This window comes from Bufo bufo, chromosome 2, assembly GCF_905171765.1.
Source record: "Bufo bufo chromosome 2, aBufBuf1.1, whole genome shotgun sequence".
In the NCBI taxonomy this organism is placed as follows: Eukaryota; Metazoa; Chordata; class Amphibia; order Anura; family Bufonidae; genus Bufo; species Bufo bufo.
This window is the reverse complement of record NC_053390.1, coordinates 48,804,411-48,822,945: the sequence shown is the minus strand read 5'-3', so window position 1 is coordinate 48,822,945 and position 18,535 is coordinate 48,804,411. Positions and strand designations below refer to the sequence as shown.

The following is an 18,535-nucleotide window of genomic DNA, read 5'->3' as shown; positions in this document are numbered from 1 at the left end:
ATCGATCTCATATCTATCTATCTATCTATCTATCTATCTATTATCTATCTATCTATCTATCTATCTATCTATTATCTATCTATCTATCTATTATCTATCTATCTCATATCTATCTATCTATCTATCTATCTATCTATCTATCTATCTATCTATCTATCTATCTATCTCATATCTATCTATCTATCTATCTATCTATCTATCTATCTATCTATCTATCATATCTCTCATATCTATCTCCTATCTATTATCTATCTATCTATCTATCTATCTATCTATCTATCTATCTATCTATTATATATCATCTATCTATCTATCTATCTATCTATCTATCTCTCTCTCATATCTATCTATTATATATCATCTATCTATCTATCTATCTATCTATCTATCTATCTATCTATCTATCTATCTATCTATCTATCTATCTATCTATCTATCTATCTATCTATCTCTCTCTCATATCTATCTATCTCTCTCTCATATCTATCTACCTAACTATCTATTTGTGCTATTGCATCCATTAGGCCTCATGCACACAACCGTATGTATTTTGCGGTCGACAAAAAACGGATCCGCAAAAAATACGGATGACGTCTGTGTGCATTCTGTACTTTGCGGAACGGAACAGCTGGCCCTTCATAGAACCGTACTACCCTTGTCCGTAATGTGGACAATAATAGGACATGTTCTATTTTTTTGCATAACGGAAATGCGGAAACGGAATGCACACGGAGCACCTTCCGTTTTTTTAATGGACCCATTGATATGAATGGTTCCGTATACGGCCCGCAAAAAACCCGTAACGGACACGGAATGAAAATACGTTTGTGTGCAAGAGGCCTTAATCTGTTCCGCTATAAGAGCAGAAGCGCCGGGTCTGTCTGTATAAATGACGCCGGAGCGCCCCACTAATTATAGCCGTGGTCTGGCGGGTACCCCCAGCATTTTAATGGTTATATAGCTCATCTGTGACTCGGCCCCCAAGACAGGTGTGAACGGAGCCTAACCATCCAGTAATCCAACCTTAGATTCACCAGTGACAAGGTGTCTGATTGTAGCAACCACAGGAATCACACCTGATGGCCGTGCCATGTCACTGGTGCAGACGTGTGCGCCCCTAATATCCCTGTGCACCCCGATAAGAACAGATCTGCAGGATGACTAGCCCATGAAGAGGACGAGTGATGAAAAGCTTCATACACACTCAGCTCTGCTACTTATGACAAGCCCAGCAACCCAACAGATGACAAACACAACTCAGCTCTCGATGACAAACTCAGCACCACTGCCATTTGACTAATGTATCCTGCATCTGATCATCACTTATACATTTAACAAACACAGCTCTGCTAGATCAAACTGTACAATCCTACATATGGCAAACACGTTTTGTTTTTTTTTAAATACTTGAAGCACTGATACATCACACAGACTTTGGGATCCTGCATTTTGCAAACTCAACTCTACTACATCTGTCAGGCTCTGGTTTGCTGCATCTGACAAATCCCTATACAGCACTGTCGCAGTTGTATAAATGACAAACACAGCTCTACTACACCTGACAAAATCTACACTGCGGCTAATGATAGACTTTAGTATCCAGCAGCTGACAAACTAAGCTCCTCTACATCTACAGTGGCAAACACAGCTCTACTACACCTGACAAACTACACTGCTGCTATTGATAGACTTTTTGGTCCAGCATCTGGCAAGCATGTTCTACTTCTACAGTGACAAACTCAGCTCTGCTACACCTGCCAAGGTCTGAACCATATCTGTGTCACCATTTTTGGGTAATCCCGCCTTTTAAAGATACAGGTCCTGCATATCAGACTGTGCCAGAAGAAATACCCAAAGCAAGGCCTGGTGAATCCTAAACCTGTGACAACATGGTGCCACCTATTGCCCACCCTGCTCCAAATCACAATAAACAAGAAAGGACCCAAAATGCCAAAAGTTTCACCCTAAACACAGTAAATGAGGAACACATTTCAACTGAAACAGGAAACAAACTTTCCTTCAGCTCAATTTCCTGACAGTGGGAAAGGTATTTGAAGCCATTACACGTCGCTGGTGCCCCCAGCCGAAGAACAAAAAGAAAAAAAAAAAATAGGCCAAAACTTTGAAGAGGCTCCATGGAGCATCCCCAATACAACACAGAGTCCATGTGCCCCCCCCCCCCTCCCTAGTTTATAGAGGGGGGGGGGGGGGGTGCAGCAATGAATGTCATATGTGAACCCGAGAACATCATAAGCTTCTAAAGGAAAAGCAATAAAAAAAGAGACTATGCTGAGCTGAGTTTGTCATCTGGCCCAGTGATGTTACAGAGGAGGGCAGGTATCACAGCCCCCCCCCATTACATGTATACAGCCATCTACAATATCATCTGATGAATGAAGCAAAAGATAAAATACTGTGGAAAATAATAAATCTACATACAATGTGCACATTACATATCAGTATAAAACCGTGTGTAGAGCTATAATACACGTCTAACGCACTATAGGTGTTATTAGTGTGTGTATGCAGTATATATATATACATTCACACATACATGTATATGCAGAAAGTGCACATGTACATATACACAGGCATATACAGACATTAATATAAGAACTACACAAATATATGTAGGTGAATGTGTATATATGTGTGTACATATATACTGTAGATATACGTAAGCAAACCCATAAATACACACACACATATATAAACATACATACCAAACACATACATATGGTACATATAAATGCACACATTCAAATATACACACACCTACATATACATACAAGCACACACATGAATAAACACATACATATAACTGTACACATACACACATAAACATGCACATGTATACATACAGTACATAGACACATACATAAATACACACACACCTACATATACATGCACACACATGAATACGACTGTACACATACACACTTAAAACATACACATTAATATACACAAATACACATATACTGTACACACATATAATATACATAAGACACACATTATTACACACATATACTGTACACACACATATATACATAAGACACACATGAATACACACACATATACTGTACACACATATATACATAAGACTACACACATACATGTAGACACATATACATAAGACACACAATACACATACATATAATATACATAAGACTACACACATATACTGTACACACATATAATATACAGAAGACACACATTATTACACACATATATACATAAGACTACACACATATACTGTACACACACATATACTGTACACACACATATACTGTACACACATACATGTAGACACATATACATAAGACACACAATACACATACATATAATATACATAAGACTACACACATATACTGTACACACACATATACTGTACACACACATATACTGTACACACACATATACTGTACACACACATATACTGTACACACACATATACTGTACACACATACATGTAGACACTTATACACTGCAGACCTTGAACATTATCTGTTTGCTTCTAATTCTAAATATTTTCAGTAAGATTTATAAACAATTTTTTATTTCCAGCCCTGCACAGACAGGGGCCCCCCGGACCGCCCCCCCCCCTTGCCCCTCTTATGGATACTTATGCAGATATAGTGTGAGAATTCCGAGTGCAAGGACAAGACGCGGGGGCAATTAGTGTAATTGTAGGTTTGTGTCAATGATATAAGTCATGCGCATATTTGTGATGGATGATCTCAACCACTTAGGTGCAGAAAAGACCCAAAATCCCCAGGAGCCATGAGCCCAGTCATTAGCGCCACCGTCCAGGTGCAGCAGCCCCAGCGCCCCTCTCCCATCTGATCCGAGAACGTCTCCCCATAATATAGCCTGCACCTCACGTCATAAGGAGGCCGAAGAGGTACAGCCATTTCATGATACTGCTGCAACACAAGTGGCCACGCGGGAGACCAAAGTAGCAGAGTCAAGTTTGTCACAATATTAAGTGGCTGTTCCACACAGGCCTTGCGTTTAAAGCGCTCTCCAGGAGGAAGTATGGTAACCCCCAAAATCAACTCCTAGGTGACAGAAAGAAGTGACAGCCTCAGCTCTGCTACATCTGCAGAGCATGAACTATTTAATCAGTGCTACTTATCTTATACCATGGAATGTGCTGTAAGGTCTATGGACACCACCGTGTGTTTTCTGCAGAGGGATGATTTATTAGTGATGCCTTGAAATTCCTCAGCATAGGGGGAAGTAGTGCACGGAAAAAGAAGGAACTGTGGGCCAATAATTATTTTTTACACACTTTTAAGAATTTTTGAAATTTTTGGTTTGATAAATTTGTCATTTTTGGGGGGAAAAGGTCAAAAGGTTAAACGCATCTACAAATATATAGAAAGCGCTATAACAGATGTGGCCCAAACTAATCTAAAGGTGAGTCCGCACATATAAGGTGGTCATATGATAAGCTAAAAGTCATGGCGAACCCCCCCCCCCCCCCCCCCCCCATCCCCCAAAAAAAAAAAAAAAAGAACAGAGGCTGCGAAGTACATTTCGAGCGGGCACACACATGGCACACACATTCTCTGCAAGATGCCTGGCACAATATCAAAAAGCATACAACGCAAAATCCCTGCCAGAACAATACCCGCTCTATCATAAACAAAAACCTGTGTGTCGCGCCGACGTTTTTAAAAAAAAAATTACGGTAAAGATTCAGCAACGTCGACGAAAAGACCCTCGCGGTTTACACAACTTCCGCACCGATCGCCCACCATTACAAAAGATGCTCACAGTTACCAAAATTTCACATTTACATTAGTTTATTTTTATTTTTTTGCACAAAGCCGCTATTGATACAGGTCCAGGGGGGCATCATTTTTTTTTTTTTTTTTTTTTTTCTGTATATTTTTGTCATCAGCACCAATTGTAGAGTTTTTTATGACATTTTGAGATTTTATTTTGACATTTTTGAATCTTTATTAATTTATTCACAGCTTGCAGTTGGCATACAATGGAATTTTTGTCAATTCCCACAAGCTTTAGGTGCAATTTTGCAGAGTTTCTGTACAATTTTCCTGCTTGCTCTTGCAAATGATGTTAACCCTATCTATCTATATTATATCTATGTTTATCTGTCCATCATTTATCAGATATCTATCTATCCATCTATGTATCTATCCATCCATCTACTATCCATCTACCATCTATCCATCCATCTACTATCCATCTACTATCTATCTACTATCTATCCATCTTTCTGTCATATCCATCTATCTACCTGTCTACTTGTCTATCTGTTTTATATATATCATATTTATCTATTTTGTATCTATCTATCTATCTCATATCTATCTATCTAATACCCAATAAATTAAAAAAGGTTCCCAAATATGCGTCCTTGACCCTCAGGGGGTAATGGGCCTAGCAGGACAGTGTGACAGGAGCACCTTCCTGTTGGCCCCTTGCCCCCTGACCTGGGACCAGTAAAGGACCTGATTAAGTGAGAGGGTAAAACTATACAAATGTGAAATTGTGACTGCATGTTTTCACCATGACATTGCTTTAACACATGTTGTTTTTTGTTGTATTCCCCCCCCCCCCTCCCTTTAGAGACGAAAATCCCTTTTCTTTCCCATGGCACAGGGGCAAGAGGAAAATCAACTTCCAGATGGTAATAGAAAACCTGCAGCTGAACTAGGGAGCCAAATGCCACACATACTTGTGTAATCCCACATATGTGCACCGAAATCCATCAAAAAGAAGCAAAAGAAAACCCCCCAAAACGTGCAAATTCTATAAATATTCAAATGTTGCAATTGTTACATTGTATACATCCTACATTAGACTCCACAGAGAATCCGCAGGTTTTTCCCCCTTCCACCCTGCGTCTAGCACATTGCTCTCCCCTCCAGCCTGTCTCCCTGACTGATTTTCCTCAGGTTACCTCTGGACAGAAAACCGATCTGGAAAACCTCACAAAACAGGAGGAGAAACACTGTGCCAATTGTACGGTAAAAATCAACATTCATGGAAATAAAAAAAGAAAGCAAAAAAAATCCAAAAACTTTCTATTCCACCCAGGCCAATAAAAAGCATTACAATATTTTTTATTTTTTTTTAAATAACATCACGACATCATCATTAAAAATTGTATCGCAGCATCTCGACACACTTTTTTCTTTTTTTTTGCTCAAAAATAATATTTTTGCCATACAGTCCTGCATTAAGATACTGGCGTGGACGTGGGGTGCACACACACACACACACATCACCTACAAGCACAAATGTACATTTTAACAGTTTGTGTTTTTTTTTTTTTTTTTGCAGCAGAGCCGGATTGGTCGTTAAGCAAGGAGATATTACACAAGACCGCCGGCAGACTCCCATCGTGAAAGCCTCAGAGAGTTACGAAAGCAGGCAGCCCTCAGAGAGTTCGATGACAAATTCGGCTCTGCTACATCTGTCCAGGTCTGTGTCTATAGGCGACGTAGTAGTAGCGGGGGTCTGGAAAAGCACAAGTTGAGGGCGCACAGAGGGATTAGACACAAGAAGACGAACACAGAGGAGAGGGAGACACAACACAGCATTCTGCAGCTACTCCTGCTTTTTTTTAAAGTTTTTTTTTTTCTCTCTCATCCTTCGCTCACAGCAGCAGTCGCAGCGATGCTCGCAGCCCCAATCGTTCATGTGATCCGCATTCCTACGACAATAAAACTTGTCAAAATTACACCTTTAATTACAGACTTTCTCTTACCGCTTTCCCATTATAGTAGTACATCAAAGAGTTTCCGCCCAGTCCCGGGATTGGGTATGCGCAATACATAGTGTCGGGTTCTTTTTTCTCCTCTGTCCCACTCTTAACAACTTTTTATTTCAAACTCGCTGTCCCTTTTTTCACAACAATTCCTTCACTTGCATTTTCCCATATGGCCAGGCCAAGCATGGTGAATATGCAAAGCAGGGAGAGACCATTCCTGACGTTCGGGTGGGGAGGTGGAGAGGAGGGGGTGGTGGTGGGAGAGGAGGTGGCTAGTACACTCTCCTGTCAGACGACAGCTAACTTTCCACAGTGATTCTGGAAAGCATCCCAGCACTGACTTAGCTGTAATTCCAAGTGCATGCAAGAGAGAGATTCAACTTTTCCATGTTTTCTTTAGATTGGTTCCTTCGGTCGTTTTAAAAAAAGTAAAAAAAAAAAAAATTGAAAAATTATCATCCAAATCCGGTTCTTCTTCAGATTTTTTTTTTTTTGCGTGGAAATGTTGGATTTTTCAGCTCTCCCCCTCCTTTATTTCTTCCCCTTAAAATTTCCACTTAACTGCCTTGGGGTAAAAGTAGGAGAAGGTCCATAATTGTGCAGAATACAAATGCAGTTAATTGACTCCCCCTCTCTCTCTCTCCCTCTCTTTCTTTTTTTGTTTTAATTTGATTAAAAAGCGAGTGGCAGGAAGGGATTCGTATGATGCACATCTAATAACTATACCATCTGTCTCTGCTCCTGGCAGGCTCCCAGCATTGTACGCAGCTGCTTGGGAACCCAGTTCAGAAAAGGAAGGGGGTGTGGTGGGGGGGGGGGGGATATTGGTGGGTTGGTTGGGGAGGGGGGGTGAAAATAGTAATAAATAAATAAAAACCATTCTAACCTAGCGGAAGGGAAAAGAACCAGTATGTGATCCTGCCTCTGTGGTCAACATTCGGCTAAACAAGTATATCGAGGGGGGGGGGGAATGGGAAAAGGAAGGGAATTATACATATCCCATTGCTCCTCCCAGCTGGATATTTTTTTGAGGGTAAAAAATGATACAAAAATCTAAAAATACATAAATAAACATCTAAAATATATAAATAAAAATAATATATATGTATATAATATGAATATAAAAAGCTAAATTTATAATAGATAAACATAAAAATACTATAAAATATGAATATAAAAGATAAAGAGATAAACGTATATTAATAATAGATCAATAAAGACATCATAAAAATAATACAAACTATTCATACAAAAACGATATGACATCTAAATAAGTAAAAATTGAATATAAAAAGTATTCAATTTTAATCTAAATATATAATAATATATAGATAACATATAGATGCCGTAATAATAGAAATAAAAATAAATAAAATGCCGGTAATAAAAAATAAATAAAAATGAAATGAAAAACTGTTATCAATATTCCTGTTCCTGAAGTGATGTTTAACCATTTCTGCGTTCATATTCACCAGGCTTTGTGTGTTATTACCGCGCGCCGGTGCTGCACTTTGTATTTTTGTCGTCATTTTAATTTTTTTTATTTTTAATCGACTCATAAATAGGAATACCCCTCCTTTCGCACTCTCTCTCAAGCATTTTTGGCAAGTGCGACGCGGATAATATAGACTCGTCCCTTCCATTCATCTCGAATAGAAAAGCCAAAATTGATCGCACTTGAAAAGAACAAAAAAATCCCCAGTCGATCGCGGCGATCAGACGACGTTACGCGGACACAAATCTTCCTACTTTTTCCCTATGTTCGCTAATAAAAATCTCATAATTCATAAGGTGGGGAGGACTATAGGTCTTTATATTCTTGACACTGTACCAAACTCTCCCCCCCACCACCACCACCACAAGACAAAAAAAAAAATACAGAAAAAAAAAAAAATAGCTGGCGCTTGCCAAATTCAGAGCATCATAGGAAAGAAGGGCTCCTGGGAACTCATCCCAAACGAAACTAAATCATTTGCATATGCCGAAATAAATGCCATTCGAGCGTAGAGCTATTCTTCTAGAATCAACTTTAATAATTCACAATACCTATTTTCTTACAGCGGCGCACGGTAGAAAAGAAGGCGGAAGAGACGGAATAAAAAAAATTATAAAATGACGCTTATTGCCAGTAAGAAAAGTTTACCCGTAGAAAGTTCTACCTACCCCTCCCATAGTCTTATGGGGTTTTTTCTAGAACAGCATAAGGAATAAGCAGAGGTTTATCTAACTCACTCGCTCTGTATTTATTCAGAAAGTCCCCGGGGCTTTGGGTAAACAGTACTTGAATTATAATCACACATTTCATTCCAATTTCATGCTTTGCAGATTTTTTTGTCATTAAAACAGTTAGATGTCAGTGTGACAGGATCACGGTCGTAACCTTTCAACCACCCTGCGTGTCCTATACCACCAGGCTGGGCGACAACAGGTCAATGTGTGTACAGCAACGTAAAATCGGAAGCTGGGGAGGAAGGAAAGGGGGGGGGGGACACGTGGAGAACTTCACTTAATAGACGCAACCTGCCATTCAATTGTCCGACTGACCCTCATCATTGGATAGGCCCCTGTGAGCGGAGAGGTGCAGGGCTGCATTGTATCCATACTACATGAGAGGGGGACATGACAGGGAGGGATAGATATGAGACAGATAGATATGAGATATTATATAGATAGATATGAGATAGATAATAGATAGATATGAGATAGATATATGATAGATAGATAGATAGATAGATATGAGATAGATATGAGATAGATAGATAGATAGATAGATAGATATGAGATAGATATAGAGATAGATATGAGATAGATATAGAGATAGATAGATAGATAGATATGAGATAGATAGATGATAGGTAGAACCGTAGAATGATAGATAGATATAGAGGGATAGATAGGAGATGGATATCATATATTAGATAGAAAGATTTACATAGTTGTTAAGGTCGGAAAAAAGACAAAAGTCAGTTCCAACCTGTAATAGATCCTCATACTCTGTAAGAGATCAGTACTGTAAATAATCATAGTTAAGGGGAAGCTGTTTTTGCAGATTTTTGCATTTGGATTTGCCCTAAGTGATAGATAGACAATAAATGGATGATAGGAGAACTAAAGATATACAACTAGATTGATGGATAGATATGAGATACGTGATTAATGTATAGTAGATATATAGATAGATAGATAGATAGATATGAGATAGATAATAGATAGATAGATATAAGATAGATAGATAGATAGATAAATAATAGATAGATAGATAATAGATAGATAGATAGATAGATAGATAGATAGATAGATAATAGATAGATAGATAGATAGATAATAGATAGATAGATAATAGATAGATAGATAGATAGATAGATAATAGATAGATAGATAATAGATAGATAATAGATAGATAGATAGATAGATAATAGATAGATAATGATAGATAGAGGATAGATAATAGATAGATAGATAGATAGATAGATAGATAATAGATAGATAATAGATAGATAGATAGATAGATAGATAATAGATAGATAATGATAGATAGAGGATAGATAATAGATAGATAATAGATAGATAGATAGATAGATAATAGATAGATAATGATAGATAGAGGATAGATAATAGATAGATAGATAGATAGGTAGATGCAAAGACAGACAGGATAATAGATAGGAGACCTAAGGTAAATAGACAATAAATGGATGATAGGAGAAGTAAAAGTAGAGAGATAGATGATAGATATAAGATAACAGATATCACATAGATGATAGATATAAGATAACAGATATCACATAGATGATAGATATGATAGAAAAAATGATCAATAAGACAGATAAAACACAATGGTGGGACAATCATTGAGTGATTTTTTGTCACATGCCATTTTTGCGGCAAAATCTGCAACTTTTTCCCCTTCAATCCTCTTTTCAGAAGTGTCGAGAAAAGGGGAGTCTGCTGTAGATTTTGGACGGTGTCGCGGCCCGCTCCTCTACAGAAATGTGGTGCATCCTCCTGCTGCTGCACAGGGGGAATCCAGACGCTCCTGGAGAACAGCGGTCTGGATGAATGTCCGCCACGAGCACATTTAGTTCAGACTCCTAATCTACACGATCTGGCGCTACATAAAGGCTGTGGATAGAAACACATCTTTGTGCGCAGGTTACACCTGATTTCTGTATAATATACACAGAGCAGACAAATAAAACCCAAAGCAGACAAATTAGCTAAGCCAGCGCCTGGCATATAAAAACCTCCCCCTCCCCCCCCCCATATGCACCTATATATAGACCTGTGGCCCCCACGTGTACGTGCTGCAGCACCTGACAACAATATGACATTGAGTCTACTAATGGGCAGTGCGAACACCAGACCGGGGCGTAAATACCGCATAAAGCAGGAGCCACGCTGGATTTGTTTACCGGGGCTTTACTTCAGGTCTGTGGCTATGTAATGTGGATGTTAATTAAATTAAAACAAGATTATATGCTCGGCCTGCGAGGAAAGTCGCCTTAAGACACAGACTTTATTGGCAGCTTTAGAAGTTGCATATGGCGCAGTGAACTTTTTTTTTTTTTTTTAACTTTGGAATATTGCTGGCATAAATCCCTAAACACGCCATGAATACGGGGCAGTATACTGGACTCATTAATAGTGTCGCGTACGTTCGCTCCAATATGGGGGGGGTTAAAACTTTCACAATTCTCCAATAATTTTGTGCCTTTTAATGAATGGGCAGACATATGTGGAATAACATTTACCTTAGAAAGCAGACATTTGCGCAGTAAAGTAGCAGAGCTGCTAGTGTTCTGGGTTTTACATGTGTGAATGCAGCCCCCTGTTCTGTACAGCCATAAATACCACCTGCAGCAGTTTATTCCAGATATCGCTCCCTCCTTCCCACCGAAAGCTGAAACACATTGCCCATGCCATTTCCAGGGAGATTACTAATGCACAGATGTAGCAGAGCCGACGTTGTCATTTGGCACACGATCGCTTCAGTTATCCGTTTAGGACTGCCGGCCAGCGTGTTCCTGTGCAGAATGAGAAATTCGGCTCTGCTACATCTGTCATACGGAGATTAAGCCCCGGGAAAGTCCAATACTAATGAAATTGTCCTATTCCTTTATTCTGAGAATAGCTTTACGGTTTATTGCGATGTTTTTCATAAATTAGCAATGTGAAATCTGCATCGAAACCAAACCCGTGACGTAAAACCGCTTCCACGTGCAATCCAATCAGGCACTCCAGTTAACCTGCAACCAAATCTGCGTCAAAATCCGCATTGGGATATGCTGCAACCAAACCCGTGGCATAAAACTGCACCACGTGTAATCCAACCAAACACTCCAGTTAGGGCTCATGCACTCGGCCGTTGCCCGTATTACGGCCTGCAAACATCGGGTCCACAATATACGGGCACCAGCGGTTTTTGTACTTCATCATGGATGCGGACTCATTCACTTGAACGGGTCCGCAAAAAGGAAGGTGCGGTGCGGAATGGAGGCACACAACCGCACGGAAGCTCTACGGAGTGCTTCCGTGGGGTTTCTGTCCATGCCTCCGCACTGCAAAAAAAGTGGGTCCTGCGTCCGCATATGGCGATCCTACAGTGCGCAGCACAGGCGTTCGTGTGCTTGAGCCCTTAATATGCAACTAAATCTACATTGGAATACACTGCGCAAAAGCCGTGGTGTAAAATTGCTCCACGTGTAATCCAACCAAACACTCCAGTTCCGATAATCCACAGCCAAATCTGCATCTAAAGTTGCCTTGGAATAAGCCACAACCAAACCCATGGCGTCAAACAGCGTCACATGTAATCCAACCGAACACTCTAGTTGATGCCAAATCTGCATCAAAATCTGCACTGGTATACACTGCAAGCAAACCCGTGGTGTAAAATTGTGCCAGGTGTGATCCAGCCCAACACTCCAGTTAAAGCGGTATCAGTGGTACTTGGAAGAACACGTTGATACAAATGTAAAAAAAAAAAAGCATAGAATAAATAAAAAGTAGAACATTCAAACATTTATATTCAGCTTATCTTTTATGACAGGTCACTACAGCTATTGCACAGCATTGTCTAAGCGCCTAGTGGAAACAGCAATTGCAACAGTGACATCTGTAGGACGAAGGGCAGTAATACATGCCTTAAAAAAGGGAAATATAAGACAAGAAAGCAAAGGGTGAAAACCAGAATAAAGCAGCTAAAGATCGAAAAGTTTTCTTGTATACATAAACTTGTGGTTATTATATCTTTTTAGCTGCCTAAGAAATGATGTAGAACCGAAGGTACTTATATCTGCGGCCTACAGTCCAGCGATGGGCAGGCCTGCCAATCAAGGTACCCAGGCTGGTTTCATTCACCACTTATTTGATGTTAAAGGTGTTTTGATTTTAACTAAATGCATCAATGTTTTTAATCTCTAGTTTCCCAATATATGTATTTTGCCTCAACATGAAAAAAAAAAAAAGTCAAAATTACAATTTTTAGGTACCGAGGGCCATGGCAGGAACATGGCAAATTGTGAGGATCCTTCTTCTGCAATGGCTCACAATTTTGCTGCTCGAGGGCCTGTATTTGATGGTTGTGCCAAGGCGAAAGCAGATTTGGACAGAAGACTGCTATGTGGATTTCAGTCTCCATTTCTTGTGATAATAAATGCTGTATGAACGCGCACGATAGAAATAAAGAGACCCATTGTCTTCCATCAGTAGTCATTACATCTAGGTGTTCCTATAATCTTCTTGTGTAAGAAAGAGATTTACAATAACTTTAACGTGCATTATTCAGAACTAAGTAAAACAGATAGTACTAAACATACACTGTAAAAAAAATAATATATATATATATATATAGTGACACAGTGAGAGGTTTGGTCTGGGAGTACAGGTATTTTCCTCCCAGCCTGTGTTGCTGGGCTGATTTACAGCCAGGTGAAGTCAAATACCGGACCGGATTTTAAATGCCGGTCCGGGTCTTGGCAGCACCTGGCTGTCCTTAAATAGGCAGCTGGGCTCAGATGCCAGGTCTCTGTGTTGGGATCTGGGAGCCTGGTGTCTAGATGAAGGTTTACTACCTGTTTGGCGTGAAAACAGGCTGGTGCTGCTATCAGCAAGGACTCTTTGAGGCAGAATTGCCGCATGGTGTGAATTACCACCAACACCGCAAGGTGACTTTTTGTTTGAATATGACTGCTTGTTTGTCACTTGCCTAAAGTGTGAATAAAACACTGAACTGTTTGATCCAAAGAACTTGTTGTTGCCTCTAAACTGCGTCCGCTAATCCTGTCTACCAGAGCCAGTCCCCACAATATATATATATATATATATTGTAAAGGTCAAAATAAAAGAAATGCTAAAAATAAAAGAAAGTTAAATGATAAAAAGTAGTAGTAAATGAGCTCAGGAGGCAGTTAAAAAAAATCACATTCATAAAAAATGTTAATATCAATCATTCTGAAGCCAAGGTTTATGGTTTGTAACAACTTCCTTCTTTCTTCCTATTAAATAACGTTCAAGCAAAAAAAAAAATTAAGGAGTGGAATTCCCATGTCAACGATTGTGGCTTCTCTCTATTTTCGAAAAACTGGCGATGACCAGTTGCTGATTAGGCTTACACCACCACCGGCAGATGTTTCCCTCCAATCCGGCGTGTAACCATGGAACAGTGATGTAATGTGTAGAGGAAGTACTTACATTGCAAAAAAATAATTAACAAAAAAGCAAAAAGATCTGTATTTTATCACAGGTTAAATCTCTGCGATCTGCGAGGTCATTTGTGGTCGGGCCTGGATTAATTTAATGGACCGATTGACCAGGTAGACAGGTAGCAAAATCCAAAAGTTGAGTCCAGATATTTTCGAAGTCCAGGGTCTTGCTTTTTTTTATTTTTAGGAATTATAAAAAATAAATAAATTGACATATCCATATTCCAATTTACCCAAAAATAAATACGGCTAACGCCTACATTTCCATAGGCCGTAGGTCTGTTTTTGAAAAAAAATTGAAGTCTCTAAAGAAATATATATATATGTATCTTTATAAAAAAATGGCACGTTTATGTTGGACTTTTTATGACGTAGTATTCATTATGCTTTAAAAATAAATAAAAATGCTGCATCTACTGATCCAAAAAACTGGACCACTGTCAAGTAGTTATGCGTTTTTCAGGACCAATAAAATATATGATCTTTAAAGCCTCTTCCGACAAACCTGCACCGATCGAGACAACACATATTAAGTTGGCCAAATAAGTGAAAATCGCCAGATGTAAAAAATCTTGAAAATCGGGCCAATTTTTTGCTTTTTTTTTCAGTTGTGGAAGCACACCACATCAGCTGTGGTGATAATGCTTTGAGACACTGTATGGGATGATCAGCTCAAAATACAACGCTGTTCATGATGTTGTATCGTGTTGAGGCAATAAACATCTAAGAAGAGGAGGAAGACGCGTACTGTACGGTGTAAAGTTTTGTCAAATGGATATTTTTGTATTAATTCAATATTTTATTCTATTTAATGATTCATTTAGCCTCTGAATATTTTATCATTTGTTTACTCATTGGCATGAGATGGAAAAAAATGGACCAGGGCTAAAATTTTGATTACAGGCCTTGCTGTCCCTTTAAGATGAGGGGAAAAAAAAAATCAAAAATTTATAAATCAAATATGTAAAATATACTTAAAATAATACCGTTACAGACATAAATCAGGAGCACAAATATCGGGAGCCGTTCATTTGTCTTAAAAACTGCTGTGCGACAATCGGCAGTGAGAGGGTTAACAAACATATGCTGCATAATTAGGAGATGCATTAATGATTATGAATAGCAAATGATTTGGAGAATGAAATACACAAATGCCACAAGGAACGCACCTATGTAAGGGTGTTTTTTTGTTTTTGTTTTATATTTTATATTTTTTGAGATTTTTTTTTTTCTTTTATCCCGAAAAGATAGTATATTATTGGTGTAAATAGTTCCAAGGGTACATCAAATTGTAATCTTTCATACGACATCCATCAAACCAGGCTGGAGATTTTGACAAACATTAAACACAGTAAGGAGGCAATTATGTATGCATGATTTAATCTGCAACTAATTAATATGCAAATGTATTCATATGTTAGTTACTAAATTAAAAATGCAAAGAAGCCCTTATGGTGATTCTCAAAATTTTACACAAACAGAACATTTAAAATGTAAGAAAAATTGAATTTTTTCCCCTTTTCTCCTCCCCAAACCTATGACTTACTTTCTTTACTTTAGTATTTTAGAACCTGTTGCTCCGTCCGTCTTAAAATATATTTGGTGAAAATTAGAATAGATTTGCAAGGTAAGGCTGAAACATTCGACTGTCTCGTCAAACAAGATTTCTGTCATTTTTATTTTTCTCAATACTCAATAAGGCTACATGCACACAAACGTTTGTTTCCGTGTCTATTCCGTTTTTTTTTTTTTTGCGGATAGGATGCAGAACCCATTCATTTCAATGGGTCCGCCAAAAATGCGGACAGCACACCGTGTGCTCTCCGCATCAGTATGTCTGTTCCGTAGCCCCGCAAAAAAAATAGAACATGTATTATTCGTGTCTGTTTAAGGCATCGTTACAATGAATGGCATACGGATGTCATCCATTTTACTTTTTGTGGATCCGCAATTTGCGGACCGCAAAACACATACAGTAGTGTGCATGTAGCCTAAGAGATACTAATTTTTTAAACCTTAATAAAAAAAAACATTTCTAAAAATAAGAGATGGGGCTAGCTTTCTATGACCACCTACAACCTCCTATAATAAAAAAGAAATGGTCCCCAGCAGAGAATATTAACCTTGGGCTCCATTTCTATAGGAAGGTTATATCAAGTAAATTCTAAGCTTTCGGTAAGGTTATATAAATCTGATATTGTATATACTACTTCCCAAAATTTCACACTTGATTGGGATATGGACATTGGGTTAAACTGGGGTAAAAAAGTTGTACACATAAAACATATCAGTAGCATATTTACATTTTTACATATAATAGCAATAGGTATAATTTAAACACGATAAAAAAAATAAAAAATGTATGATCCTTGCCAAAAATTTCTGGAGTCTTTTTGGAGCCGTGTCTTCCCGAAATACATGTTCCCTTTGCATAGCCACCAAACTGTAGACTAATGCCATGGGCTATACTAGGTCAAAGAATTCAGTTCAGTATAAATTTTTTATTTTTGGCTTTAAAAATCTAATAAAATGGAATCAGACACTCAACTATAATACATCGATAAGTCCATAGCATGTAGCTTGTTAATGAAAAGTAAAAAAAAAAAAGAAAAGTTAACTAGGTAAAATATAAAGAGGAAACTACTTGTAGTCAGTTTCGGAATTCAATTCCATCTCCCCGAAAATTCTTGGACTCCTTTTGTGGCCACCCTTCTCGAAAAACCTGTTTCCTGTAGCCATTAGAAAGCCACCAAATGGTAGACTAATGCCATAAATAAAAATTGGTTAAAGAATTCAGTTTGGTATTTATGTTTTATTTTTGATTTTCAGCTTTAAATTTATGTTCTTTAAAAAAAAAATCAAAAAATGTAATAAAATGGAATCAGACACTTAACTGTAATACATATATACGGTAAGTCCATAGCATATAGCTCGTTAATAAAAGGTAAAAATGAAAAATAAAGTAAACTAGGTAAAATATAAAGAGGAAGCCACTTGTAGTCAGGTTTGGAATTCAATTCCTTCTCCCCAAAAATTCTTGGAATCCTTTTGTGGCCACCCTTCTCGAAAGACCTGTTCCCTGTAGTCTTTGGATAGCCACCAAATGGTAGACTAATGCCATAGATAATACTGGGTCAAAGAATTCAATGCAGTATTAGCAATGTTTTTATTTTTGTATCTTCAACTTTGAGTTTATGTTCTTTCAAAAAAATACAAATTTCCCAAAATTTCAAAAAAATTGAATCAGACACTTAAGTACAATACATACATAAGTCCATAGCTTATAGATCGTTAATACAAAAATAAAAATGAAAAAAAAGGAAACTAGGTGAAATAGAAGGAGGAAGCTACTCGTAGTCAGGTCCAAAATTCGATTGCATCTCCCCAGATTTTATCCAGTTGAGCTGCCAAGCAGACTCCAGCATGCCCATTACATTTCATGTGCTGCAGCCAAGAATACGCACTGTCCTGCAGTGCACGTAGTCTGCTCTCATTTGGTTTTCTCAGTTGCTGGCTTCCTTCGCCAAATACTTTCAAACTGGGGCAGACCATGTGGCTATAAACCAGGAATTACGAAGAAAAAAAAAATTGCAAAAATAAAATAAAAATGCAATGGTGTCATCAGCGATAGTATTTAAATGCCAAAAACAATTCCATATCCTCCAACTAATTTACTGTTTTATTTAGTTATTTTGCAGTGCATCTGCTTTGACTTTCCGCTAATTGAATCACCTAAAATATATCCTGTTTTGTAAATTGTTTAATAGAAAGCATATTGAGCTGTAACAATGTATAGTTGTGCACGCAGCACCGGTGCTCGATTCAAAAAATATCAATTCAAGGCTGCCCTACCGAGAACAGAGCCACCATCGGCATATCCGCTGTAAATTATAGGATTTGTGGTCATAAATTATGTTTTATATGACGTTATGAAATTAGGAAAGCAGAACTGTTACCCACATATGGTTTTTATAAAAAAAAATAATAGATTTGTTTCAAAAAATTGTTTAAAAAAAAAAAGTGTAAAAATAGTCAAGATCCTGCGACTTTGCACAATACTATTTAATTCAGACTTTTACTGTCCCAG

At 38.1% G+C, this 18,535-nt stretch overlaps 1 protein-coding gene across 14 annotated transcripts in view; it reads right to left on the bottom strand.

Annotated features, from left to right (window-relative positions):
* The window catches only part of TCF4 (transcription factor 4), a 384,023-nt gene that overhangs the window by 110,045 nt on the left and 255,443 nt on the right, over positions 1–18,535 (bottom strand). Inside the window, exon 1 of one of the 14 annotated variants that reach the window (XM_040421043.1) lies at positions 6,743–6,926. The exons of 10 other annotated variants lie outside the window; for them this stretch is intronic. In XM_040421043.1, coding sequence (XP_040276977.1) covers positions 6,743–6,811 — 69 coding nt within the window. In that variant the 5' untranslated portion in view covers positions 6,812–6,926. Of the gene's footprint in view, positions 1–6,742; positions 6,927–18,535 lie in introns of those variants that run through there. 3 more of the 14 variants (XM_040421042.1, XM_040421045.1, XM_040421044.1) reach the window with 3 other exon arrangements.